Source organism: Lonchura striata, chromosome 18, assembly GCF_046129695.1.
Source record: "Lonchura striata isolate bLonStr1 chromosome 18, bLonStr1.mat, whole genome shotgun sequence".
Taxonomy (NCBI): domain Eukaryota; kingdom Metazoa; phylum Chordata; class Aves; order Passeriformes; family Estrildidae; genus Lonchura; species Lonchura striata.
Window position 1 is genome coordinate 3802817 of NC_134620.1, and position 26312 is coordinate 3829128.

At 42.7% G+C, this 26312-nt stretch overlaps 1 protein-coding gene across 2 annotated transcripts; it reads right to left on the reverse strand.

Annotated features, from left to right (window-relative positions):
- Window positions 1-101: 101 nt before the first annotated feature.
- Window positions 102-16065, reverse strand: SMPD4 (sphingomyelin phosphodiesterase 4). Of its 2 annotated transcripts, none has more exons than XM_077787125.1 (19): window positions 15951-16065; window positions 15645-15731; window positions 14857-14999; window positions 14630-14705; window positions 13669-13777; window positions 13015-13067; window positions 12329-12480; window positions 11862-11994; window positions 11174-11245; window positions 7297-7401; window positions 5275-5420; window positions 4729-4819; window positions 4398-4498; window positions 3943-4106; window positions 3075-3280; window positions 2330-2563; window positions 1555-1686; window positions 1263-1391; window positions 102-625 (listed from the first exon to the last, which is right to left on the reverse strand). In XM_077787125.1, the coding sequence occupies exons 1-19, from the start codon at window positions 15987-15989 to the stop codon at window positions 299-301; spliced, it is 2499 nt and encodes an 832-aa protein (XP_077643251.1). In that variant the 5' UTR covers window positions 15990-16065; the 3' UTR covers window positions 102-298. The 2 variants fall into 2 exon arrangements, with proteins under 2 accessions (XP_077643251.1, XP_021405537.1); XM_021549862.3 differs by lacking the exon at window positions 7297-7401 and adding an exon at window positions 7705-7794.
- Between the last annotated feature and the right edge of the window lie 10247 nt (window positions 16066-26312).

Sequence of the window (26312 nt, forward strand, 5' to 3'; positions counted from 1 at the left end):
GGTGAAGAGGTTAGTGATGGGATCCACCTGTGGCATGACTGCAGTTTTATAAATACTCATGGCTCATTCTTCCCCCCTCAAAAAAACCCAAACAAATTCACTCGAGTCTACAGGAACACTTTTATAAAAATAAAATTTACATTGATTATCTCTACAAGGCCACATCAATGTTTATAAAACTCCATTAACTTCAGTATTAAAAAATATTTTAGGAAGAGCTGATATAATTAAACATTTTAGTCATGGAATCTCAGGCTCATCCTTAAAACATTTATTACTAGAAGCCAGGAAGAGGAAACTAGTGTTCATGTGGTTTCCATCCTTCAAAGAAAAAAGTCATTATTACAGCATAAAGGAAATATCCAGTTAGGATCATGAATGTGCAGCCAACTGGCCCCACATAAAACCAGGATGCAAGGAAGTAGATCATCAGCAAAGAGATCAGAGTCCTGTAGCTGGCCAGAAACCTCAGACTGATCCTGGGTCCCCAGTTCTGGCTCGTTCTGTCCCTCACCACGGGGCTGTACCTGATTTTCTGTACGAGCTGGGGGTTGGTCAGATGATAGCGACAGAGTCTGCCCACAAAATCGTCCCTGGAGCAAAGCATCTCCATCTGATCAGCAAACTGAGGGAAGATGCATTTTAAAGTTAGTGTCCTCCTGCAAATGCTGTCATAAAGTAACTTATTTTATTATTTTCTTCATGTAGATAATGAGGATTATAGGAAATGGTGGGATCAAACTGCACTTTTATTAAACAGCAGAACTGTCTTGGTGCAGACTCACCTTGTGTTTTCATAACTAAGAAAATTTGCTTTTCCTGTTTAGAAGCATTCACTCTGAATGTTACTCCCCTGTTCATCAACCATGAGTCCCTTAATAAATCACATTTGTAGTGTTTTGTGTATGAAAAGCAGAATTGCAGGTAGAGAAGCAGGCCTCATGCTACTAGGAAATATCCATCCAGACCCCACTGAAGAAGATGAGTGAAAATGAACAAAGTGTCCCATAGGCAGAGGTGGACAGGGACAGGAATGTGCAGAGGGAGGCCCAGGAGGGCAGCGGTGGAGGTGGACAGGAACAGGAATGTGCAGAGGGAGGCCCAGGAGGGCAGCAGTGGAGGTGGACAGGAACAGGAATGTGCAGAGGGAGGCCCAGGAGGGCAGTGGTGGAGGTGGAGAATGTGCAGAGGGAGGCCCAGGAGGGCAGTGGTGGAGGTGGAGAATGTGCAGAGGGAGGCCCAGGAGGGCAGTGTGTGCTCACCCTGTCGTTGAGTGCGGAGGACAGGCGGAACAGGAGCCGGACCAGGGCTGCGTTCTCGTAGCTGCGGATGGGCTGGAGCTCAGCGTCCCCCTGGTACTGCAGCTCAAACCTACGTAAGCCATTTATGATCTAGAAATGGGAAAATAAACACCTGGTCCTGCAGCTCCCATCTGAAACACCTTTCCACTGGCACCTCTCTTAGCCCCAGGTAAGTTTCATTTCTCTTTGTCATAGGAGAAGGTGTTTTTTCAAGAACAGCCTAGGCAGTGATATGGGATTGTTTTTCTCTCACCTGGTACCTGCCAAGGGGTGTAAGGATGAGGCCGTTCTCACTTGCAATGCAGTCTGGAAGCTGTTTTTTTCCATTCTCATCCTGAGCTGTCCCACACTTCATCATCATCTGGGTCAGCTGGGCTTCACTCAGCTACACAAGAATAACACAGTTCTAAAGCAAGTATTTGATCCACACCCTATTTAATTTATTTCTCACTTACTCAGTAGCATTGGAAGTCTTTGACAGGCAGCTCAGATACCAAGAACTGCTTAATAACACCTCAGACATTAAAACAAGATAAACCTCTCCAGATTTGTTGTACTTGTCCAATTCTAGATTAGTGCTCTGGCTTATATCTCCCTTAGCTCCCAAGGAGTATCAAAGAGCTGTCTCCTAGGGCAATTCTGTACAAGGGAGTGTGGCTGCAGAGAAATTAACCTGTTATTTTTAAGTTTAACAGTTCGTCCACAGCTGCAGTTGTATTTTTACAGCTCTACATTTAGAAAATATGGGAGAGTTTTTTAAATTGCCTGTTTGGAAACAAGAGGACAGCCTTGGTATAAATTATACAGTCCAAAAGAGTCATCACTTAAACAAAGAAGGTTTGATACTTAGAAATTTAGAACACCTAACTCCATCTATATTGAAAATGGGTTCTGAAGCAGGTAAAGTTGAGATGTTAGAATTTACTGGACAGCTTTGTGACCCCACATAGTATAAGAGACACAGACATATATTTGATGAATCCTGACTCTTGTTCTTGCCGCTAAGTTCTTAGAAAGATGTTACTTACCTTAAAGATCTGGCAGAAATATTCCAGTGCCTTCTCTAAATATTCATCTGTTTTTTTGATACTGTCCTGCCCAATTTCATCAAGGTCATTGCCTGTGTAAGAACCATTCATCTCAGATGGTGTGAATCTAAACCATGAGAAGAAGGACTGGCTGGCCATTGTCTCTGCAGAATGGTCTGATATGGACTTTGCTGTCTGCTGTGCCTGACAAATTAACTGGGCCAGCTTTAACACCTAAAACAAAAAACAAAAATTGTGTGGGACAAAGATAAAGGACTACTAAGTATCAATACATGGATAAAACTGTGCCTTGGCAGCTGAAAGTGAGAGCAATCCCAGCAAACTCACTCCCTTAGTGCATATGGATTTGTGCTGACTGTTAGCTAGATTTCCAGTAGGGTAGAGGCAGTTCTGTTGAAGCATTTAAGAAATCTGAGTGCTGCTCAGGTTCTTCAGCTGCTTGTAGCTACTGATCAATCAGATCACAGTAAGCATGTTTGAGAGGAAATACCATACACTGCTCCAAGGCAGCAAGCTGCTACATTAACTTATTATTTATCAAAGAGAAGCATATTTTTACAGCTGTGCTGGACTGAGACCCCTCAGGGTCCAGAAGTCCTTGTCAGCAAACTATTCAGTAATGCAGGGTGTGACGTTTTCTGCTTTTAACTTCTGATATGGGTGCTCAGCACTGAGAAACATCTGTCACAGTAGAAAGGCAGGTGCAAAGGAGCTTGTTGCTTACCAAATTCCTGACTTCTGTGCCAAACATCTGTTTATACTGGAAGTCCTGTCCTTCCAGGCTGTAAACATGACTCTTCACCTTAAATGAGGCATCTGTAACAGCTGGAGACCGTGATGACAGAAAACTGCCACCAAGAGTGGGGCTCATAAAGAGTCGGTGTTGACGGTGGGGAATCACAAGTTCTGGCTCCAGGAATAACTGTTCTCCTAGAATTTGGAAAAAGCACTGAAGATGGTTACATAATACTGGTCTTGCTGGGAAAGGCCCAGCTGCCTTAAGGCTGCTAGGCAGTTTTATTTAGAGAGAGAGTTCTAAGGGGAAGGAGGCCTTAATTAGTGTTCATGATTTACTTCTCTCTGCCCAGAGCAGAAAATGTCAGCGTGCATTTAATGCAGACCATACAAAGCAGCATTTTAAATTTGTAACATTTTTCAACAAAAAGCAGGGGAGAAACATATTTCAGACATTGATACTTGTCAAATCTCACTACTCCCAAATTCACCATATCCTAATTATCCTGAAATACATGCATGACTCTCTTACTAAGTACACAAACTCTCAGAGATATATAAAGTTTAAATTCTGAAGTATATAATGAAATAATACAAGCGTAAGAAAACCTAACAATTATAATTGGGTTCTTTATTCTTTAAAGAAAAATTGTGAAATGCTATCTATGGTGATTAGAAGAGAACTGTAGACTTACTAAACCAATTGACAGGCATTAGTGAAGACAGACTTTTGAATGGCAAAATAGCCTGAAAAATGGGAGAGAAGTCCATTCACCTCAGTACTTCTGAGATGAGATGTAACTACTGTGAAGAAAGATTGAGACAGGACAACACAAGATGTCAAAATATCCTTTTACCTTTCAGGATCATTTCAGCTAGATTGGGCTGAGCAAAGACTTTAGCTACTCGGAACACCATGAGGGCATTTTTTGGACTGACCAAGTCTGTTCGAAGAGCTCTGTTCAGAAATCCCACAAACAGCTTGGTATACATGAGCAAGTTTTCTTGAATGAAGGCAGCCCTGTCAAAGTGAGCACAGGATTTGTGAGTACAGGTATTTAAAGAAGTGTTATTTTGTCTTCTACCAAATAAGCTACTAAGGGAATGTTTTACCCTGTCTCTGGAAAGATAGTCAATTTACACTGAGACAAAAGAATGCTCTCAAATCAAAAACTAGTATTCTAAGAGATCATTCTTTAGTCTTATATAGGAATTTAGCTCAGGTTGGTGCACAGTTGCTGAAATCCTGCTGGTTTACTCAGGACCTCCTTGAGGTTTGGCTCAGATCAGTCCCAGCTGCTCCCCTCCTCACCATTTCTCCGAGACGCTGCGAGGCAAAGGCTCCGTGCTTTGTGGGGGCTTTTCAGGCGCGTACCTCCAGGGCTGCAGGTAACTCAGCCACATCTCAAGAACCTAAGCAAAATCACACATAAACCCACATGAGTGCCAATACTTGTTTGGAAAGGAAGTCAGGAAGGGTTTTGTGTTAATTTTTGTATTTGTTATATACAGAATTCTACTGGTCTAGAAAAGAGATGAAAAGACCAAGAAACAGCTGCTGAACAGCAATAACTAATAACTAGTTCTAGTAACTAATAACTAGTTCTTTTGAGTATAGAGTAAGTGGAGAAGCAAGTACATACTGCTCTGAAGGAGGCATCCAGAGGCCAGTGGCCAAAACAGTGTTGCAAAAAGATATAAAGCTTCTCCTGGACAAACCGAGGAATCACAACCCTGCAAAAAGATTCAAAGATAGTCACGTGTATAAACTGGCAGCAAATTTTAAAATCAAAACACCCAACCCTACCAACCAACAACCCAACACGCTTTCACAAATGCAAATAGATAAAGAACTGAGCAAAATTTGTTCTTTTTTAACTGAAACTACTTCAAGCCTTTGAATTCCAACTCAAATTTATTAAATACCAAGTACTAAACTAACTTTGGCCAGCATCCTCTGGTAGCATTTTCTTTTCTCTATAGACTAGTGCAATAGTTGCTCCTGAAGCTGCCCTCCCTCAGAGGATGTGAGAAACATAATCCATCAGTTCTCTCATACTTTTAATAATGTACTTCTGTAGTTAGCATCAAAACAGACTAATTCAACCTCTCAAAGAAAGCTGAGATTTTCATGGAGAAAGCTCAGCTTTTCAGTTCTATACATTTCAGAGACATGCCCATGTACCAACCTTTTAAACTCCTCCAGTGGGCTGGCTGTGTGGGAGTGGGCTGAAGGGGAGAGAGGCTCTGGTTTCAGGCTGTTGCTGAAAGCATGCAGATGTTTCACAAGCAGTCTCACCACTAGCACATGCTCTTCAGTGGGCTTGAATGACTCCTAGATTCAAACCAAAAGAGAGGCACACAATGAGTGTCATTTGTTAAATGTCCAGGGAATTCAGGAAAATTATATTCTCAGATTGAAATACAGGAAGGAAATGCTCTTTTCCTTCTAGGTTCTTCACCACAGTTTTGTGCCACCTGATTTTGGACAGGTTTGCTCCCCAGGACAAGCTGCACCAGTCTTCTGCCATCAGTTCACTAAGAAACAGCAGCATATTTGGATTGTAAGAAAAGTTATCTACAGTACTCTAATGCACTGAATTTTGGGCTAGCTTTAAAGAACAGAATAACTTGTAGATTTTGACTTACCCTTTTTGGAAAAAGAATATTCAGCCTTTCATTATGGCTATAAGTTCCTTGCTGCAGAAGCACAGCAGGTCCTTTGCTTATACTCATGGCTGGCTGTACTGAGTTCTCCTTCCTATGCTGGTACTCATTGGCCTTACAGGAGAGAACAATCCTAGACAGTTACAGTAAGAATAGGAACTGTTTTGAGTCCTGTGAGATCCTGCTGGTTCCAACACCCTCAGGGGCAGAACAGCCTGGGTGGGAGCAGCACAAGGAGGGATGGTGAGCCACAGTGATGTTACTAATGAGAAGTGCGTGTTTGATACAGCAGGGAGGTGAACAAGGCAAAGAAGTGCTGGTTCAAAGCACAAACTCCTTTGCTACTGTCATCTGCTCTAAGAGTAGTGAACTAACATCAACCCACCACTAAAGGCAGATTTTGAGATTTGTATTCTGTTTCACAAAAATTGAGAAGAATAATGTACATGAAATGTAAGTTACAGCTGCAAATATAATGGAAAGTGCTGGAAAGGTATATTGGATTAGCTGCAAGATGCTTGAGGCAGGGAGGGAGTGTTTGTCTATGTCTGTCTTTATGTCCTTTCTCAGCAATGCCTGAGGCAAAGCAAATGTCTTTTTACACTCTAAGATTTTGAATACACTGACATTCACTCCAGGCTCCATGACAGACACAGTCCTGTAGTGCAGCCAGACCTGAGACTCTTCTAAGAGAGGGATAAGCTTTACCACTTATAATGAAGGCTGGGCTTGTTTTTGACAGTTCCAATTTGTATCAGCACATTTTCTACAGTCCTGATGAGTTTATACAAGAAGGTAAAATGCCAAGAAGTCATGTGGTCCTTGGAGTTTGGACCAGGATCTCCGCAGCAATTAGAGAGACTGAGTATTCTGCTACAGGCCTTGAAAGGGTGCAATTTTAAAAATCCCAAGCCCCCCCTGAAGGTACCTTTGGAATTTACAAAACCACCCTATTTCAACACAATTTTGGACGATGTTAGTAGTTTCTCCACATAGCAGTTCTTACAATTTCCTCTTAGTCTGGATCACCACCATTATGAATGTCACTGGTTTAAAAACTACCTTTCCCCACAACTGTTTTTGTTGTCAAACTTTTTTCTTTTTGTACAGGATGGATGTGTGCCACTGTTAATTCTTAATACAATAACTAAATAAATATAACAGTAAAAAAGATTTAAAATAGTACTTTCTGTGTTCCTTTCTAAACAGCACCTTGAGATATCACAGTACTTAATGAAAACAAAACAAAAAAAAAGGATTAAAGAGCAGGGAAATGCCATGTAGTGCTGAAGAGCTTCACAGTACATAAGCTCAACCCTCCCCATTCCCAACATGAAAACCCAATGAATAAAGGGCTGAAGTAGGAAAAGAGGAATCAGCAATCTGTTCCAACAGGAATGTTTTTGCATGCACATTTCCTGAACAATCTGCAAATGTACCACTTGTGCTTTTGCAAAAGTGGACAGCCAAATTGACATTTCCACCACAAATTTAGTATTATCCAATGACATTTCCTTGGCTAAAAACCCCCAGATGTTACCTACCTTAATCTGGGTGACAGCCATGCAAATTCTGATCTTTTCTTCCACGCAAGGTTTGCTTAAATGACTACTGTGTGAGAGGCAGAAATCTGCCATTGGTGGAGACAGCTTTGGTGTCAAAAAACAGCATAGCTGGTCAGTCTTACATTGCAAGAATGCATCTCTAGAAACAGAGTTTCCAAGTAGTCCTCATCACATGCTAGAGTTTAACTCTTTTCTCCATGACCTTTGCTAATAACTCTCAGTATCTGTTTCACTGAGCAATTTGGTGAATTTCAATGCCATGTTCTCAAATTATAAAACCACACCTTGGCAGAAGAAGCTGCTGTACAGCCAGCACCAATACACTTGGCAGATTATATGATGGAACAAGATTCTTAAAAAGGAAACAAAATGAAAAGATGGTAATACTTGGTATGCGTGGAGGGCCTGGTAGCTGGATTGGGCAGGACTACCGTGGTGTTTACTGGAGATACTGAGTCGGTAGTGGAGAACCTCCAGCTGAGACAACAGAAACAAAAAGGAAGGGGGGAGGGAAAAAAGGAGAGAAGAGAGCAAGAGAAAAAAAAAAGTGAGAATGAGCCCAAGGAAGAAGGGTGGGGGGATAAATGAACATCACAAATACAGTCAGGGACAACATATCACAATAACAACTGCAGCCACAGTATCCTCTTTTTCTGGTGTTCAGTAATTTGATTCCATAGTATTTCTTACACTTTATCAGCTTGGAAATACAACTGGGAGCAGGTGTCAAAAAAACTGGCTGCTCTCTTTGCTGAGCTCAGAGCAAGGACTGGTGGGGGATATGGAGCTTTTGCCAAATAAATCCCCCATTTCAGAAGTGAATTGAACTGCAGCAACAAGTATTTACACACTGTTTGTTAAAAATGGGGTAAAAGAGCAATATTCTGCAAGCTTTTTTATATCTATTTTGAAAGCTTTGTCATTTCTTCCTGTTCTGCTGAAGAAGCACAGTTTGTATGTGGAAGAAACTCAGATTGGACTTTCCTGTCCAGAGAAATCTGTGTCTTCTCTCTACTTAAAGGCCATTTATTTGGGAAGGCTGCAGGTCTTGTGAATTTCCTCAAAAGAGGAAATTACTTTTGCCGTTAGGGAAGCATTACACATCTAAAAAGGCAAAGACATACCTAGCACAGTACTATATGCTGATGCAAAAGGCAACTTGCCATAACACTGAAGTCTCTGCAAGCCTCAGCCAGATCCCTCCTTGAAGGAACAACCTGAGCAGTATTTTCTGACTATGGCAGTGAAGAGGATACTGTAGCAACAGTGACACACATGTATGAAATTAATGAAAAAACATAAAACAAAAAATGTACACTACACAGACCCCAATGACTGTTGTCAGGCATCTAAACTAACTCTCCAGATCACACCTCTGCTGTCTTTAAACAGCCTCTACCCCATCTCCTCTGTTGCAAGTTTGGCAGCTTTTGGTTTCACACCCTTGGAGTGGCAGGATTGTTACTGCAGGCTTGTCTGCTTCCAAACTGACTTCCCTGCCACAGGAATCTGCAACCCCCTGGATTTTCATGGCTGTTCCACGTGCAGTGCTGGGGGCTGGACACCTGGCATTGGAAGGTCAGGAAGCATTGCATAAAGTTTTATCAAACTACTTCTTTTTAAGTGTTTCTTGTGGTAACAGCAGAAGGGAATAGGAAAAAAGATGCTGCACACTTGGACTCTAGATCATCAGAGAGAAAAAAACAGACAAAAGAATTGGAAAATAGTTGAATTAAAAGGGAAAACAATGACAGCATAGCAAATAGCATCAACCTCAGGTTCACAGCAGACCCAAGCAGAATTCAAAGCTGTAATGTATCTTCTCAAAAGAAATTGTTTGCTATTCATTCACATTCCACTGCCTTCTACTTATAAAGGGAAGTGATGACATTACCAAGGCTTAAGGAAAAATCTATGACTCTTCTTCTCAAGAAAGTTATTTATCTGAGATCTGTCTTGGCCCATGAAAGCAAACAAATCCGGCTGCTGGACAAAGAGCAAGCAAGTTCTGCAGAACTTCATCCCACCTTCCAAAACAGATATGCAGCCATTTCAAATCACTGATGGTCAAACAGCTCTAGATCCAGCACTGAGTGGCCACTAATTACCCTTCCTCCTAAACACACAGAAGTTAAATGCTATCAAGTGAACCTGATTATCGATAATTTCAAGAATAAGGCACAGGGCCATCTTGGGTTTCCAGTCAAGGTCTTTAATGTTTATGTTATAACAAAACTTACAGTTTTGGATGTTCTACTTGTTCATCTGAGGAACTACAAGGCAGACTGCTCTCCCTCAGCCCATCCAATCTACAAAGTTCAGTTTAAGCATCACAGGCTAATGAACATTCCTGCCCCCAACTGACCTGGAACCTTTCCTCAGACCTGCAGGACAGATCCTTCATCCATTTATGTATCTCATGGGGAACTCCAGTCCCCCATTCCACTGTTCCACCCCCACAAAGAGGAAGACTTCCTATTTTACATATTCATGATTACTTCCCATCAAAGATGAAACTAAAATACCATCAGGGAGTAATGGCCTCAGGTTGTGGCTCAACACACCTTGTGGAGGATCCTGAAGTGCTGATTTCAGAGAACTGTAAGCTCTACCTAGGCCCTACTCCACCATAACGTGCAGAGTCATTGTCTGCAACTGCTGCTCCCTAGTGCTAGAAGAAAGCATCTGAAATACAGAGGGTGAACAGAGGAGAGAAGTTTAAAGCAATCATCATTTCTGGCCTAAGCACAGCGCTTGATGCACAGAGACTGGACAGACAGACAGACCAAAGGTACTTCAAGCAAAGCCTTTCCATCACAGGTGCACAGCCATGCTGCTGGGAGTCCCAAGTGGAGACTTTGCAACATTAGTGAGTTTGCATTTTGACCTCAACTTTGAGAATAAAAGACAAAACCCATCACATTTCAGCTCTCCAATGTTTTTCCCTAGCAAAATATAAATGTGTTTTATTTCATATCCTGTGGAGTGAAGGATTAGAATTTTTCAATCAATTCCCATATTGCACTTCCACACAGGAATAAATCCTGAGTAGTTTTTATTATCTCTCCCCTTCTATGAAAGTCCCACTGTGACCCAGAGGGAATTCAGAGGATCAATATTTTCTCCTTCAAATTCCCTTTACATTTATAATGCCTTCAATCTTAGCCTCCCCAACATTTACTTACTTCTTACATGCAGTAGTTTGTTACTGAACAGGCCACCACAAACTGCTTACAACAGTGTATTATCTGAGCAAGAGCTTGTTAGATAATCCAAATTCTGTAGCTACAGAACTGCTTCTGACACCATTATGGTGAAAAGCATATTTTGGAACATGAAACAAAAACAGCAGTTTAGAAAGATATTTTACAATTTGGATTTAGGCTAAAAATGGTTATGGATGTTAGAAATTACTAATTGGTGTTTCAGTAACAGTTGCTATCTCTGCTGGAAATCAATTTTAGCTATTTTTAGCAGTCATGTTGCCCCAGTGGGATTTAATACAATGGTTTTATAGTGGCATCTTCTCAGTCATTGGTACTTTGATATTGATATTCAGATTGTTGTGATCATCCCACAAACTCATTTTGAACAAAAAAATAAAAAAAAGGAAACAAAAACCAGAACAAAACTAACACAACTTCTGCAATGAAGGCAAATCTGGATGACACACTTATTCACAACATTCTTTGTAACTGGATTATCAACTCTGGCACACTTATGTAGATACTCTGGTAAGTTATTTCTTTCCTTCAGACCAATATACAAAAATAAATTCTGCACAGAATTGGAAATTTACCCCAAGGTAAGAGCTCAACCACCAGGTGATGCTCACAAGTGCAGTACAAACTATTACCTTGACGTGAGGGGACTGCATTTTCTGATACATTTCCAGTGAATAATGATGAAGCCACATTTCAACAAAGATCTGCAAAACAAATATTTTCTCAGCTAGGGAAAGAGAAGTAATCCCACACTGTCAGTCAGAAGATAAGTACAAGGAAGACCACGGTAGAAAACTAAGGTGTACTGGTAAATAGACAGCACCTCTTCCAGATGTTTCAGGTTATCATGCCAATGGCTGACATGACAAACTCTTAGCCAGGCATCAATTAGTCAGCTCAGCAACATGATAGGAACTTGTTTCAGAACAACTGCTAAATCCAAATTTTCTTTTGCTTCCCTTGATAATGAACAAAACCAATATGGCTGTGTTTAACCCTTGCCTTTGCATAGAGCACAGAATTGATGTAAGATAAAAAGAAAATCAAATGCAGAAACTTTTCCAGAAAACAATACTCAAATGCCTGAGATCAGTTGATACATCCTGAGTCTAAGAAAAGATATTAAGTGCCTTTCTAAGCTACAACTTAACAGCTTCACAGTGATTCTTTGTTGCATTACAGGAAGCAACAGCTGCACTGCTCAATTCCAAAACCAAGCTAAAGCAAACTGGCCTTTCTGCTTCTGCTTTAAAAACAAGAGATCCCACAGTGAGCAGAAAAAAACGTTGCAGGGCATTTCCTTCCTTAAATGCCAGGTACCTGAAGCAGTGTTTCTGATCTCCAGATCTCCTGGGAGGCTGGGTCAGCGTTCACAGAGGGCTGGTGGGCAATGTGCCGCTTCAGCAGGCTGGTGTGGTGCATGCCATAGGAGGAGAAAGGCACTGCTGGGGACCTTGGAGGACAAATACATGGAATTACAGAATCAGGAGGGCTTGGTGCAGTACAGGGGGATGTAGGGATGTATCACTGCTTTTAATCAGTATTTTATAAACTTTAAAACAGTATTTCAAACTGCATAATTGATTACATATTTCAAAGCTCTGCAACTTCCTGTAATTGCTAATCACTTCAACTCTAACTATAAGCAAACACTGCATCACTGTTCCTATGGAATAAGTACATACATATGAAGTATGGAGGTGTTTTCTACTTGTTTGATTTTGTTCCAACAAGCCATATTTTGCCTGCACTGTTCCCACAGTTTGCCCTGACACTGGAGCCATTACCTGGGAGTAGGGGAAGGGATGGCTCCTCCAGGATTTGAAGAAGGTGGAGGAAGGACACTTCCTTCTGTGGGTAGGAAACACTTGAGGTACGTGTCCACCAGGATGAAATAAGCACTGTTGGAAGGGCTGACATGATGGGTGACAGGTGAGTTCTGTAAGAGACACACAGGATACACCTAGGCTTAAACACTGCTGCTTTAAGCCAGTGCTGGGGGGTGATGGCAGACCCCCTCGGAATAAAAAACCAGAAGCCCAATGGTTAGAAAGGGTGAACTGGCAGCAAAGAGCCCCTGGAGCAAAGGAAAATGAGCTGTCAGAGAAGGGGTGCTACAGCAATGACTGTAACCAAGCAGAAGAGAAGTAACAACAGGCAGAGGAACCAAAGAATCACAGCACCAAGCTGTGGTCTGACTGTAGAGAAATCCTTGCTGGGTACAGGGGAAGAGAAACCATTTGGAATCCACTGCCTGCTCCTTGTTGGCATGACACTGCTTACTGGTGTGTCCAAGGTGGGTATTTTGTTTATTATCCAGTCTTGGATCACCAAGTGAACCAAAGCAATAACAAATTCCAAGAGAACAGATGAAACTGATGTTAACTTAGCTACACAGCAGCCTAGCAGCTCTTAGAGTACTATGGAGAAAGGCCAGTATTATTTTAAGGGAAAAAATGTGAAAGATACTTACCTTCTGTGTAATCAAACTAATTGCAAAGTAAAACATGTAATATTCAAATGGATCTGGAAGAACAGAGTTAGGGATCACATAATAAAAAGCAGGTACAGCTGTTAGATATTGGGAGATGCTGAATAGACACTACATTTGTACTTTCTCAATGCTAAAGTACCTTGCTAGAGCTTTTGAGCAAATTCAGCCTTGGCTTCTTGTTCGCCAGCTGACTGAAACATTGGTAACTGAGGTGTTCTCTGTGTGACAAAGGGTGTTTGGGCTACTCTTGGCACATCTGACTATTTCAAACTGAAACCAGCACAGCTATGGCTACACTGCTTCCAAAAGTACTCTAGGTGCAAAGTGAACATGCCCTTTTCCTACCATATTGTATAAACTCCAAGCAGTTACAAAAACAAAAATTGTGAAATACAGGCTCTACTGAGAAACACTGGGAATTCTGTTGACTTGATTAAGGCCAGAAATTCCTCCAACAAGGGTTTATAAGAAGACAAGTTTATTTTAAACTGTAATCTAAAAATTTCTAATCAGCACAAACTCTTCAGCATGACCATGATCTACCCCATAGATAATAAATGTAGAACGGAAACACTCATGATCTCTGTTTTAGATTTTTTTTTTTAATTAGATACTCAACAATTAAAAGGATACTAAGAGCCAAATTCAAACCTAAACCACCAGATGAAGGAAACTGGACTTTGTTGTGGTATAAAGAGCATTCTGGTAGAACTTGCTCTTGTATTGAAGCCTTCACAGGGCCCTGTAAGACAGAGTAACAAAATATTAATCTGGGTATTCAGCATATTGCAAAGTATTTTTTCAGACAGTGAGATTCTGCATTCCAGCATTCTGGGATGATCTCTACATTCAGCTCAGTGATTTTATTGCATTGCAGTAGTTCTATGTCCAAATGCAGGGAAAACTCTTTAGAAAACTCTCAACTTTCTCCCTGAAAATAAGTATTCAGTATTTTTAAAATGTAATTTCAGTATTTTTTTAAAAAAGCTTTCACCATGAGTTTCCCAGTTGGAGAGGGAGCAGCAGAGTACTGGTGTTTGGATGCTGGTTTTGTCCAGGTAACTGAGCTATGGACCAGCAATTGCCATATATTTAAATTATTTTTTCCTTTTGTCAAAGCCTGTAGGATTATTTGAACCAATTTCTAGATAGCACGTCGGTGGCAGCAATAGAAGAAATACAGCAAAACAACTCTGCAGATGAACACTTTTGCTGGAATGTGACAGTTCACACCCAGGAGAGCAGTCAGACTTCAAACACACAGGCACACAGCACAGGCAGGGAAGGCACTGTTCTGGGATAAGTTCAGAAAACTACTTTCAGTCCTGCAACTACTAATAACCACACAACTCTCCCTGGGGACAGAGTAAGAATCACAGTGCAGCTTTCTTGGCTGAGCACACATATCTGCTGAGAACCACTATCTCCTAGAGATTTTATGGCTCCATTCAAGAGTTATTTCAAGAAATGGGTCTGCTCTAAACCTGGAGCACTGAGGCTACACTTTGGCCTATACTGAAATGTAGATATAAAGTACATGCAAACAGCTTCCACAGACAATACATCCCTTCTTACAAACAATTCAGTTACTCACTGGAAGATATGAGACTGGGAAATCATATCTGTACTCTTCTGCTTGGAGCTTGTAAACCAGCTTCATCATCGGGCCACTGCAAACAAGCATCAGAAATGAATCCCACAGCAAATTCCCTCTGCTGCCTCACTTCTGTGAACTTGGGTTTGCACAATGGAAAAAGGCCAAACACTGGTCATTTGTTCACCAATCCATTTCTGCATCTGTGCCGAAATGAATGAGTTTACCTGGGATCCAGGAAATCCAAAGCCACAGAATATTCATTGGGATTTGTTCTTCCTTGCAAGCAGCGAAGATTCCAGCCCACGATGATGCCATCCAGGCTGCCAAAAATGCTCTCCACCAGCCATGGGAAGATGCCATGTAGTTCCTTCAGGGAAAACAGATACAGGAAATTAATGTACACAATTCCTCACTTGGACAATCTCTATTGCATGCACTAGAACAAACAAAGATATGTCTGTCGTTTATTTATGACTGTTTCTGGATTATCACAGGTCATATAATCCATTCAAAACATTGCATTAATACATGGCAATCACGAGAGACCTATCCTGATTTCTGATCCTACTGAAGTTGCAACAATGCTCATCAGCAACACTTGCAGTTGTTTGCCATATTTTAAAAACAAGTTTTCTTTGTAAACTGAGGCTGAAAGGTATCAATGAAGGGTGGTGAAATGAAACAACCACTTAATGACTAGAAAAGGCTCTCAATTCTTGGCAACACTGGATTCCCACTGTTTCACTGCAGGCCCCCAAAACTCAGAATCACAGGACCAGTTAGGCTGGAAAAGAGCTGAGATCATCGAGTCCATCCCGTGACCGGACACCACCGTGCCAACCAGCCCATGGCACCGAGAGCCACATCCAGCCCTTCCCTCACACCTCCCTGGGCAGCCCGTTCCCGACAGCTTGTCTTGGGAAGGCAGCGAGGAACAACCAAAGCAGTAATATAAAAAAACAGTTCCCTGAAGCTTGCCAGGAAGCCAGGTTCTGAAGCTGGGGCTGCTCACCTTGGCAGGCAGCTCCTCGATCAGCGTCTCCAGATCGCGGCACCTCTGCGCGAAGGGTTTGTTGACACAATCCGCCTTCAGCGTGGCCTGGTACGAACCGCAAAGAAAATCCCATCAGGGCTGCCGGGCAGGACAGCACTTACCGCGGCCATGACGTGCGAAAATCCCCCCGAGCGCCGCTCCCCCGTTCCTGCACAGCCGAGGCTGCAGGGGCCGGGACAGCACCCGCGCACCGAGACCCGCCCGGCCCGGCCCGTTCCCGCGGCCATTCCCCGCGGCAGGAGGAGGCCGTGGCCCCGCACCCACCAGCAGGAAGCTGGGCTGCTGCAGGTACGGCGCGGCCATGCCGCCGCTCCGCTCCCTCGGAGCCCTCAGCGCCCTCAGCGCCGCCCGCGCCCGCGCGGCCCGAGCGCGTCACGGCCCGCGCTGATGACGTCACGCGGCGTTGCCATGGGGACGGCCCCGCGCGCGCTGAGGGCGGGAATCGCCTGAGGAGCCTCAGGGAGCACCGAGCCAGCCCAGCGGTGTTATCAATAACTGCCTCAGGGCGCTATCCTAACACTCCTTCAGCCGTGTTAGGTTTGCCGTGAGGAGCCTCTCGCAGTGCTCAGACACCCTCTGGGTAAGAACTTTTCCCGATGTCCAGCATAAACCTGCCCTGACTCAGCGTTGTGCCGTTACCTCGAGCTGTCTCTGGTCACCAGAGGTGAGATCAGTGCCTGCCCCTGCACCGTCCCCGTGAGGATTTTTGAGACCACAATGAGGTCTCCCCTCAGTCTTCTCCAAGGTGAACAAAGTGCCCTCAGCCGCTCCTCGTAAGGACCCTCCAGACCCTTCCCCATCCCTCATGTGGAGGCCCTCTAATATAGCTTAATGTCTTGTTTACGCTGTGGTGCCCAAAACGGCACACAGCATTCGAGGTGAGGCTACCCAGCAGGGCAGAGGGGACAATCCCCTCCCTTGCCCGGCTGGCGGCTCTGGGGTCCCCCAGGACACGCTGTCCCTCCTGGCTGCCAGGGCAATGCCGACCCACACCCAACTTTACAGCACCCCCAGCTCCCTTCTGCTATCAATGAAGCTCTCTGTGTCTAATTCATAAACAACAACATTGAATTGAGCAGCAATTTTAATTGAGCTGAAATTTTATAAAAATGAATACAACACAAAAATTCGGTAGTGATTAATTATGATTAAAGTTTGTATAAAGCATAAGCAAAACTGACCAGGGTACTGGGAAGGCTTTTCACTCTGCCTCATGTACAAAACAAAGGAATCCAAACTAAACTTATAGACTGTATGCCAATACATATTCATCAATATTTTCTGTAAATCTCCTCCTATTTTCAATTATTGAAATCTATGCCACTACTTCATGGCGCATGCTCCACTTGTTGCTAGGGGGTCTTCTGGGTTTTTGGTGGTCTTTTCAGAGGAAGGCTCACCGTCTTCCTCACTGCCCTCTGAATAACCTGGCAGGTTGCACATGTGCACAAGCTCAGTGTTATGTAAGTAAGCATTATGCTCCAAATAAGCTTTATTATTTCATAGATAAAATCACTAGATTCCATATCTGCAATCGCCGCAGCTTTGCTCATCCCAAGGCTGATTCTGCTTTGGGATCTTGCTTATCTCGGTACTTAATCCTGTTATGTGTAGTAGATATAATTCGCGCCTTTTCTAGTATGATATATGTGATATTGAATATTTGTTGGAGTACACACGTTTGTATTAGGAGTCCCCCCCCCAACCCTCGCAGGCGAAACCTGGTGTATGTTGAAACCCGATTTACAAGTAAAAGGATGTGGCTTTCTGGAGATGGGCGGATCTGGGGGACGGCCAGGCGCTGATCATCGTGTGAACGACCCGAGATGGATTATCATGGAAATCCTGGGACAGATACATGTGAATGCAGCGTTCCTGTAAATTTCATCAAGGAATTGCACATCGGACATCGAATTGTTCTACCTCATTGCCGAGAAAAGAAATCTTATCAAACTATGGGACTCTGAATAGAAGAAAGGACTGATTGCCGAAATCCTGGCCTCAGGCAGAATTTTCCCTATAAAAACCCGCTTGTACCAGAATGGTGGTGTGGGCATAGAGGAAAACCTCTGCTGAGGCTGACTCCTTGTTGCACACCCAGTGCCAACCCCGGGCTCGGCTCTGTTCTTTCCTTGTGGCTGGCTAGATAGAGTTTGATTGCAAAATAAATATTTTATTTTTTCATTTTAATTTGGCTGGACAAATTTTCCTTTATAACACTTGGTTAATGTAATAACGAGCGTGATGGGTTTGGTGTTGGTAAATTACTAGTGAGACAGTGTAGGAATGTGCCTCCTGTTGATGGAGTAAACAAGTTACACTTTGTCCCCTTAAAAAGGAAAAAAAGGCCAGAAGTTTCTCTCCTCAATTTGGTTAAAAGACACCTCATAGGACCTTGGAGACTTCAAACTTAAGGATAGCTAATTGGACAAGAGCCAAAAGGTCCTGCCTAAGCAATTCCCTAGAAAAGAAGAGAACAAAAGAAGTAAATTGCTTTTGTGAAGTGTTTTAGCAGGAGCAAAAACCTCTTGCCCTGGCTCTGTTTTTCTGTGTAAAGAGCTTTTTTTAATTTTTGCCTTTTATTTTAATAAAACTTTTTGTTTCCAGCACTGTCTCAGGAGCCATCCTGCTTTTATGCCACCTGAGGTAGCTGAGCTATCAAGGGTATTATGCTTATCTCTGAGAGCTTGTAAGACCTGGCTTGAAGAGAAAAACTGAAGTGATATTTATTTTATTAACTTAAGTAAATTCCAAAAATCTCTGTTTCAAAAGCATTAAGATAGGATTAGGAGAAAGGTAAAGTAGGTTTAAAAGCTACCTGTCTAGCTTTCTAGGAGTTAGAAACTTTGTGTCACTTCCCTAAATGTCTCTCTTAAACCATAACAAGGGCAAAGGCAGACTTCACTGATAGCACACACCTCCGTGAAGCGATACGTGGAATAAATAAATAGACTCCACAACTGGGGTAGTTATGAAGTGGATATGTGTTGTCAGCGCCCGACACAAGTGAGATCGCTCTCCAAAAAACTTGTGCCACGATCCTTAGTCTGACCCACACCTTTATTCCCAAAGGCGTTCCATATGCAGTACATTGCACAACTTGGTCATGCATATTCAAGCACTGGCCCCGCCTGCTCTCGCCTCTCATACTAAATAGGTCCAGTCTCTTCTGGGCACGCATGATTTGTTGTGGTGGTCCTATGGGGTTGTCTTCTTCATGGCTGAACTTTTGAATTTTTCTCCTTTCCGTGTGCGCTTTTGGTCCTTTGGTGCTGATCTGAGTACGTCTGTCATTCTCGGTAGGCTTAGGGACAGAGGAGCCTCTTTATCTGGGTTCTTTGTATCCTTGGTCCTTTTGGTATTATTCTTTATGCAAGAAACTTCAGAAATTTACATTTTCTTATGCCCTTTTGTACCATGGCAGAGGTTTCTTAAGTAAAAGGTTAAAATTCAACACATAACTCTACAAGCTAGAATATAAATGCTTAATTCATTTTGTTAACTTAAGTGAACTCCAAAAATCTCTGTTTCATCCGGCCTGCTCAAAAGGACAGCTCTGTCCGCACCATAGTGCACGTGTGTGTGCGTGTCCTGTGCTGGGTGTGATGCACACACGTGTGCGTGTCCTGTGCTGGGTGTGATGCACACACGTGTGCGTGTCCGGGTGGGATTCCTGCCGTGTCCAACACGGCCCTTTGCGGACAGAGACTGCTGTGAGTTGTGCTCTGGTCCTCGAGGGGTCGGCCCGTCCTCCAGGTGGGGATAACGAGCTGCTTTAGTTCCCGGAAAAGCTGCTGGGACTTGATGGCAAAGGTTCTGCGGTGTGCTTATTTGGCTGTGATTTGTATGTGTGAGTGTCAGGAATTAAGGAAACGCAGAGCTGGCGTGTTTTCAGTGGGTGATAGGATCGGAGAAAGAATGCAAGAGGAAATAAAGGATTAGGTGAAAATGTGGAAACACAACACTGGAGGTGCTCAGTGATGCCTGTTCAAACAGACAGCTGCACGGGAGAAATCTATCAAATTATTTTAAGCACTGATAGAACTGCTGAGAACAACTGTGGAAGGACAGTTTGGTGTGCTCTGGAGCCTACAGAAATAGATGGTATAGGTTCACTATCCCTCCTAGACCATTTTCACATGTATATATCAAGATTGTATATGTACTTTTTTCCTATTTTGCAGATGCAAAGACTGAAGTCCAGAAAAGTCACCTTACCTAGGTTTCTTCTGATATGCCACTTATCTAGGTTTCCTTTTTCCCTTCCTTCCAAATTTTAGCTGCCTTTAAGCCACAGCAACAAGAAAGGCTTTTTTCTGTTGTTGGTATGTTTTTCCTGGGAGAAGTATCCCTGAGGGAGTTGGAGGCTGAGCTGTTTTCTGCAAATATGGATTCCGTGTTTTTGGGCTTGTTTTATGTTTTTATCATTCGGTGTCAGAGGCTTCTGACTGGCAAAGAAGTGACTAACCAGCCATACCAAGGGCTCTCCTGGGTAGCCTCACATTTTGTCACCTTGGTATATATAATCACTAGAGCATCAATCAAACTGTACAGAGGTAATTAGGTTAATGTAACTGTCATAAAGATGAATAACTCAATTTGTGCACAGAAGATTGAGTTAATACAGCGCCCACTTACCAGAAAATCCGTGAAGAAAAGAGAGTCTCTAAATCCTCCAATGCCAGCTTGCACTGTTGCTGATGCTCAGGTTAAACATTTGGGACAAGTAAAGAACCAGACTGTGCGGTTCTGGTGCTCACAGTGCTGGCTCTGGAGCTCACACAGCTTTTTTTTTTCTGAAAGCAGTACTAAAACACTTTGAATTAATCCATATGAGGCATCCACTGCACCATCCACAGGCATTGATGGGAAGTTTGGTTATATCAAGGCTTTAGTAAGTGGCTTTTCCCCTTCAAAATGAAATGTTTGCAGTGATTGTTGTCATCTTTTATAGAGCTGGTGGACATCAGAGGGAGAAACAGAAGCTTTGGGACACTCGAGCTTCTCTTGAAGTCTGACTCAGATGCAGCAAACAAGTCCAAGCTGGGAACACATGACTGTAACTTTAACCTGATTTTGCTGATTAATGAAGGGAAAAGACAAATTAGAAATAATCTAATTTAGAGAAATAACATAGGCATCTGGTAACATAGACCTTTTGGCTTTTACAGGATTAATCTAGTCTCTTCCTGTAAGTACATGTTAGAGTGTTCTAACAGTGGAGATCTGTCAAATGTTTTCTTTTGGCTGGAAAATTATTTGGGTGTTGATATATCAGGGATGGGTGAAATTATTAGAAAACATCCAGTATGTTTAGCTGTGATGGGAACAAAACCAGATTACCAGTTAATGAGAAACCATCTGGAGCAGGGCCTGGATTCATACAGGTGGGGAGAAAAGGGGAATTTTCAGAACTGTCATTATGTTTCTAGCTCAATCAAAGTAACTTCAGTCTCCAAAACTGTTCAGTTCATGCAGACACCAACTTTATACTGTTCCTGACGTGCACAGGCCTGCTAAGGCTGTCAGTCAGAGTTCCACATGGCTGAAGATGAGACTTCATGTGTAGTCTGAGAAAACATTAACTCACCCAGTGCATGTAATGGCTTCTCCTGTGAAGGAAATGTTGGCAGCATTGAACCATTGCAGGATGAGGCATCCCCATCTCAGCACAGTTTGAGTGTATGCATCTCTTTGGGCATCCACTATCATTTTTCCTAATGATTTCTACAAATTTGTTATATTTTTGCCTGGTTTCTGCAGGCAGAGATTGCTTAAGATATTGTATGACAGCATGGTACCAGGAGCTCCAGCTTGCCTCCTGCAGTCTTGAAAGTACCTTAAGAATAGTCTGATTTAATAAGCAGTGTATTTTGTGCCTGTTTAAGGGTACTTGGCGTTTTGCAGCTTTGTCAGTCCCATTTTGAAGATTTTCTTCTCCATATGAAGCACTAGAAATTTGGTTTTAATTAAAATTGGATTTCTTGCATAATCACAGGAATCCAGGAGCTTGAGGCATAAGTAATCTCAGTATTTCAACACTTGGGATAAAATATGAGTACTGGTGGCAGAGTGTGTGAACATAATGCATTATGCAGGGGGATAAAGCAACTCTTGGATCAAGAGTCTGAGGAAGCTGCATATGGTGACCATTACTGAGTTTTGCTTTTTTTATTATAGTGGTTGAGATCTGGGGTTGGACTTTGAAAAGTAAAGCCACACTTAAAGTATCATTTTCCATTCTAGCTGCTGGTGGTCCATATTCTGATTTTAATTAAGGTTAGCCTGAGCAAGAAAATGCTTTGTGCCATTTGTGAGAAGCTTTTCCTGTTGATTTTGAAGGAAACAGTGCTTCAAGCTGATAGCTGTGCTTTCATTTCTAGAGATTTCCCTGTTTCTTAAACAAGATCTTGTTCCAGTAAGATAAGGATGACTTGCTCAGCTTTAACTAATACTTGAAGCATGCAGTAGGAGCTCTGCTTGCTATTTATGCTTTGCCAAATTTGTGTTCCTATTTCCCAGTTCACCGGGTTTCTGCACAGGGCCACTGACAGCAAAGTCACCTTCTCCTCATGAGCTGCAGTTCTGCTCGTGGGGCCACAGACAGGGGCACTGTGCAGGAGGGGGCTGCCTTTGGCTGCACCTGCATCCTACCCTGGGTGTGCACGGTGCTCCACACAGCCTGAGGGGAGGAGTGGGCTTCTGATGAAATGCTCCTCTATCTGTGGAATTTGTTACAGAGCCCCAAATCAGCCTCTAAATCCTGTGCATTTCCAGCTGTGCAATCTGGGCCTTCCAGAGAGAATCTTTATTTGTCAGGTAATTGCTGTTCTCACTTAGAGCAGCGACCTCTTTGTGTTCTGGCACATTTCCAAGTGCCTACCCAACTGCAGGATATCCACCAGGGTGGTGGAGAAGCATCTGTCCTGCTGCAGAGGGACAGTGATAGTCCTTGCTCCACAGTGCTGGGTACCTGTGAAGGTGGTCACTCTTTCTGTGTCCCTGAAAGGCAGCTTCTCTAGCTACAAGATGTGTTAGGTGAGTATCCCCAAGGAACTTGCTGAGCTATCACCATGGCAAGATGTCCTTGGATTAGTTTGGCATCCAGGCTCTTTTATAACCCCAGTACTCAAAAAAAACCAAGTAAATGCAGCTCTTAGCTGCTTAATTAAATGAAATATAATAAAGAATAAATAATAGCCTTAGGAAGGGAGGCACTTCAGAGCTATAATATGAATGAAATAAGCTGTAGCTGGTTGGTTTTGTAACTGATACAGTATTTCATGTTATTTTTATCTTTCCAGTTAAAACTAGATACTGCCATTCTTAAAGAGCACAGAATCAATTTAATGATACCTTTAATAATCTTTGCTTTCCTTCTGAAAGCCATATTTTGGAAGCAGAATATCTCTCCCACTAATGGCTGTCTGCCAACTGGCTTTCATCTTTATCCTTTCTGGTTCTGCAGCCTTCTACCCATGTGAATAATTTGCTCTCAGAACATGTTGTTTTTAGCTCCTGGCAGTCAAGAAGAGAGAAATCAATGTAGATTGCTGGGGTGAGTGACCACGAGGTGAAACTTGAAAGCCTTGGATATTGGCTGCTTCAGCCTGACAAGCACAATGAAGTGTGCATGGATGGGGAACTGCATGGAGCCATGAAGGAGGATCAGTCACAGGACTCAGAAAAGACTATAAAAAAGAACAAATACATAAGATCTCCTGAAGCAGAAAGTAGAGACTCATGTAAGAAGCTTCTGAGAATAATGAACAACTTCTGGTGTAGATTCACCTTTCAAATCTATTACTCACATTTATTGTCCACCTTCTTTTTTTAATTTGGCTTAACAATGTGGGAGGCCACAGGTTTTCATGAAGATGCTTACAGACATGGTATTGACATCTGTATTTAGTCAAATACACTTTTAAATATAGTTTGGATTTATATGATTTTTAACTTCTCAGAAGGTGACTCTTTTTTGTTCCTTGAAGATGGAAGATGGATTTGTTTCCTTGCAGTACAGGAGTTGAATCTGCTTTTCTAATGTAACACCATTTTGAATGTAACAGATTTACCATGAACCATTATTTGCTTCTTTAATTTTATTTCTCATTCCAAGGGCCCAATTCTGCAACCAAACTTGTCTTGATAAAATCTCCCAGTCATACAGGAGAGAAATTAAAGATGGAATTAAGAGTTTCTGCTCTGGATGCTGAGCCAAGAACATTTGAAAAGTTGAAATGAGAAAAACTGTCTTGAACAGGCTGTTTTTATCCTGAACCAGATTTCTTGGTGTATTTCCAGCAGTACTGAACCGAACTGAGAAATGGGTCCCAGAACTAAAATTTGGGACCCTGTAGGACAGGGCCTGTTCTATTGCTTTGCTCCCTGGGGTGTTAGAGCCAACCTAAAGCAAACTGTGTGCAGGGGCTCCAGGCTCATGCCTGCTATCTGAGACAGCAGGACACAGAGCAGATAGATTACCAACCAACAGTTCATCCTATGCTTGTGAAATTCTCAATTGCCAGATTTCCTGCGTTGAAGTTTATTTTGTATCATGAGACTGGATTTAAAATAAACCCTGTAATCCTTCATTGTCTGTCATCCTGTAATACCTGTAGGGAGGACAATGGGATCATATCTGGTGCTGGACAGTACATAAGGGCTTACAGGAATACCATAAAAAACAGTACAACACATTGTTCTCGTCTCCAAAATACCAAAACTTTACACTCTTGCATCTAAATATGAAATGCTGAATAGTGAATGTCACAATTGTGCCTATAAATAATGCAAGTTTGGAGAGTAAGTAAAACATTTGCCTGAGGGGAAATATAAATTTTTATACCTGCTGTAGTGGGAAATGAATGTGATTTGTGATTTGTAGGATTGCTGTTGGTTAAAGTGCAATACAGTTTGTTGCATAAAGAGGAAGGGATTCAGACAAGTGCCATGTGCAGGGTTATTTCTGTTGTGCTGTATAAATATATGGCTTAACTAACAACAACTCCTGTTCTAGGGAGCCCAGAGACTGACTGAGAGTAGGAATTGTGCCTGGACAGGGCTGTCATTCAAGGATAGAGTTCAGACTGTGTGGCAGGTACCTTATGCCTCCATATCCTGTTCTTATATTCTTCAAGTTCAGAAGTTTAGGAGTTTCTGAACAAGCCACAATAGAGGAGAAAAAAACATTGCCAACCTTATAGTATCTAAGGTGATGTCAGCTGAAAGTTATGGAAATGCATAAGCAGAAAAACCCAGACATTTCTGAGTGTTGGTCAGCTCCGGGGGTTAAAAAATCACCCCCATCAATGCCAGATGAGCTATTGCTGAACCTGGAGCCCTGTCAGTCATCCTCTCCAGATCTATCAGCTGCTTTGTGTAGCACAAAGCACAATGTCGTGTCAAGACTTAATGAAGCAATGCTTTAGGAACAGCCTGGGGAAGATCTGTTTTCCTGTAGGTGTTCTCATCTATTCACCAAATTGTGTATTAGTTTCTAAATGCCCTGAGGCACTGATGGATCCTGCACAGACCTTTCTCAAAATACAGCCCACCTGATATGACAGGGTACTCATCAAAGCATCACTGGAGAAGAGCAGTAGCTCTGCCACTGGGGACAGTTGGGTCTATTTCCACCTAAACCTTCCCAAGTTTTGCACTGTAAGTCTCTACTGTGTAAGTCTCAGTACAGACATGGAGTTAGAGTTAGGAACCAAAGAAAGAGAAATCTAGATGTAGAGTGAGAGGGGACACTTGAGAGGGGTTGTCAAAACAGTGGGAAAACTGTTGATAGGGTTCACCATGTGCCCTGGGAGTGTGGCTGCTGTCCTGGCTTAGAGTCCAGTCAAGGTTCAGAGTTAAGATTATGGCTCTGGCAATGAGAAATTCAGCCACATGGCAGGAGTGGAGTTCAGAGGTGACATCACAATAAAACGAGGGTTTTTACTTGGGTGATCCTTTGACTGGGGACTGGATAAGGGACATCTTAGGGGTAGTGAGGGATGGGGTCTAGTGGCTCTTAGGCAGCCACAGTGAGGTCACAGAGTCATGTCAGTTGGAAAAGGCTTTTAAAAACATCAGGTCCAGCTGTTAACCCAGCACTGCCTTCCCAGCCAGAGCCTTGTTCCCCTCTGCCTCCTTCTGAGCTGTATTTGCTGGGCTCAGTGTGGATGGTGCCCACAGCAGCACCATCCAGGCACCACAGGTCACCAGGAGCGTAACAGAGCCCTCAGCAGGGTCTCCACTCCTGCTGAAAGCACTGGGGCTGTCACTGCCAGACAGGAAAAGAACCATGCCATGGATTTTTCCTTGGCACAGCCAGGGTTAACACAACCACCCTCAGCACCCACTTATTTTTCTTGGGACAGAGCTACTCTCCTGTGTAAATAGAGATTAAGTTCATTGCATCCTTCTAAAGGACCTACTATCAAATTGTGTTTAGAATTGTGCAGAGGTCTGGGGAGAGGGCAGAGTTCCCAGTTTCACTAATGTACTTTGTTTCTAAGCCTGTATCTTTTTTTTTTTTAAACTCTTCTCTATTTCCCAGAAATGTGTTCAGCTTTTTGACCCTTAGAATTAATGTCATATTTCTGACATGCTGAGAGATTCCAGTTCCATACTTCC

Coding starts and splice junctions, on each gene's coding strand:
- SMPD4 (XM_077787125.1), bottom strand. CDS start 15,989: ATGGCCGCGCCGTACCTGCAGCAGCCCAGCTTCCTGCTG. Junction 4,107..4,397: donor CGCAGCGTCTCGGAGAAATG/GTGAGGAGGGGA, acceptor TCACTTTGACAG/GGCTGCCTTCATTCAAGAAA. Junction 3,281..3,942: donor AGCTGAAATGATCCTGAAAG/GTAAAAGGATAT, acceptor TCCAAATTCTAG/GAGAACAGTTATTCCTGGAG.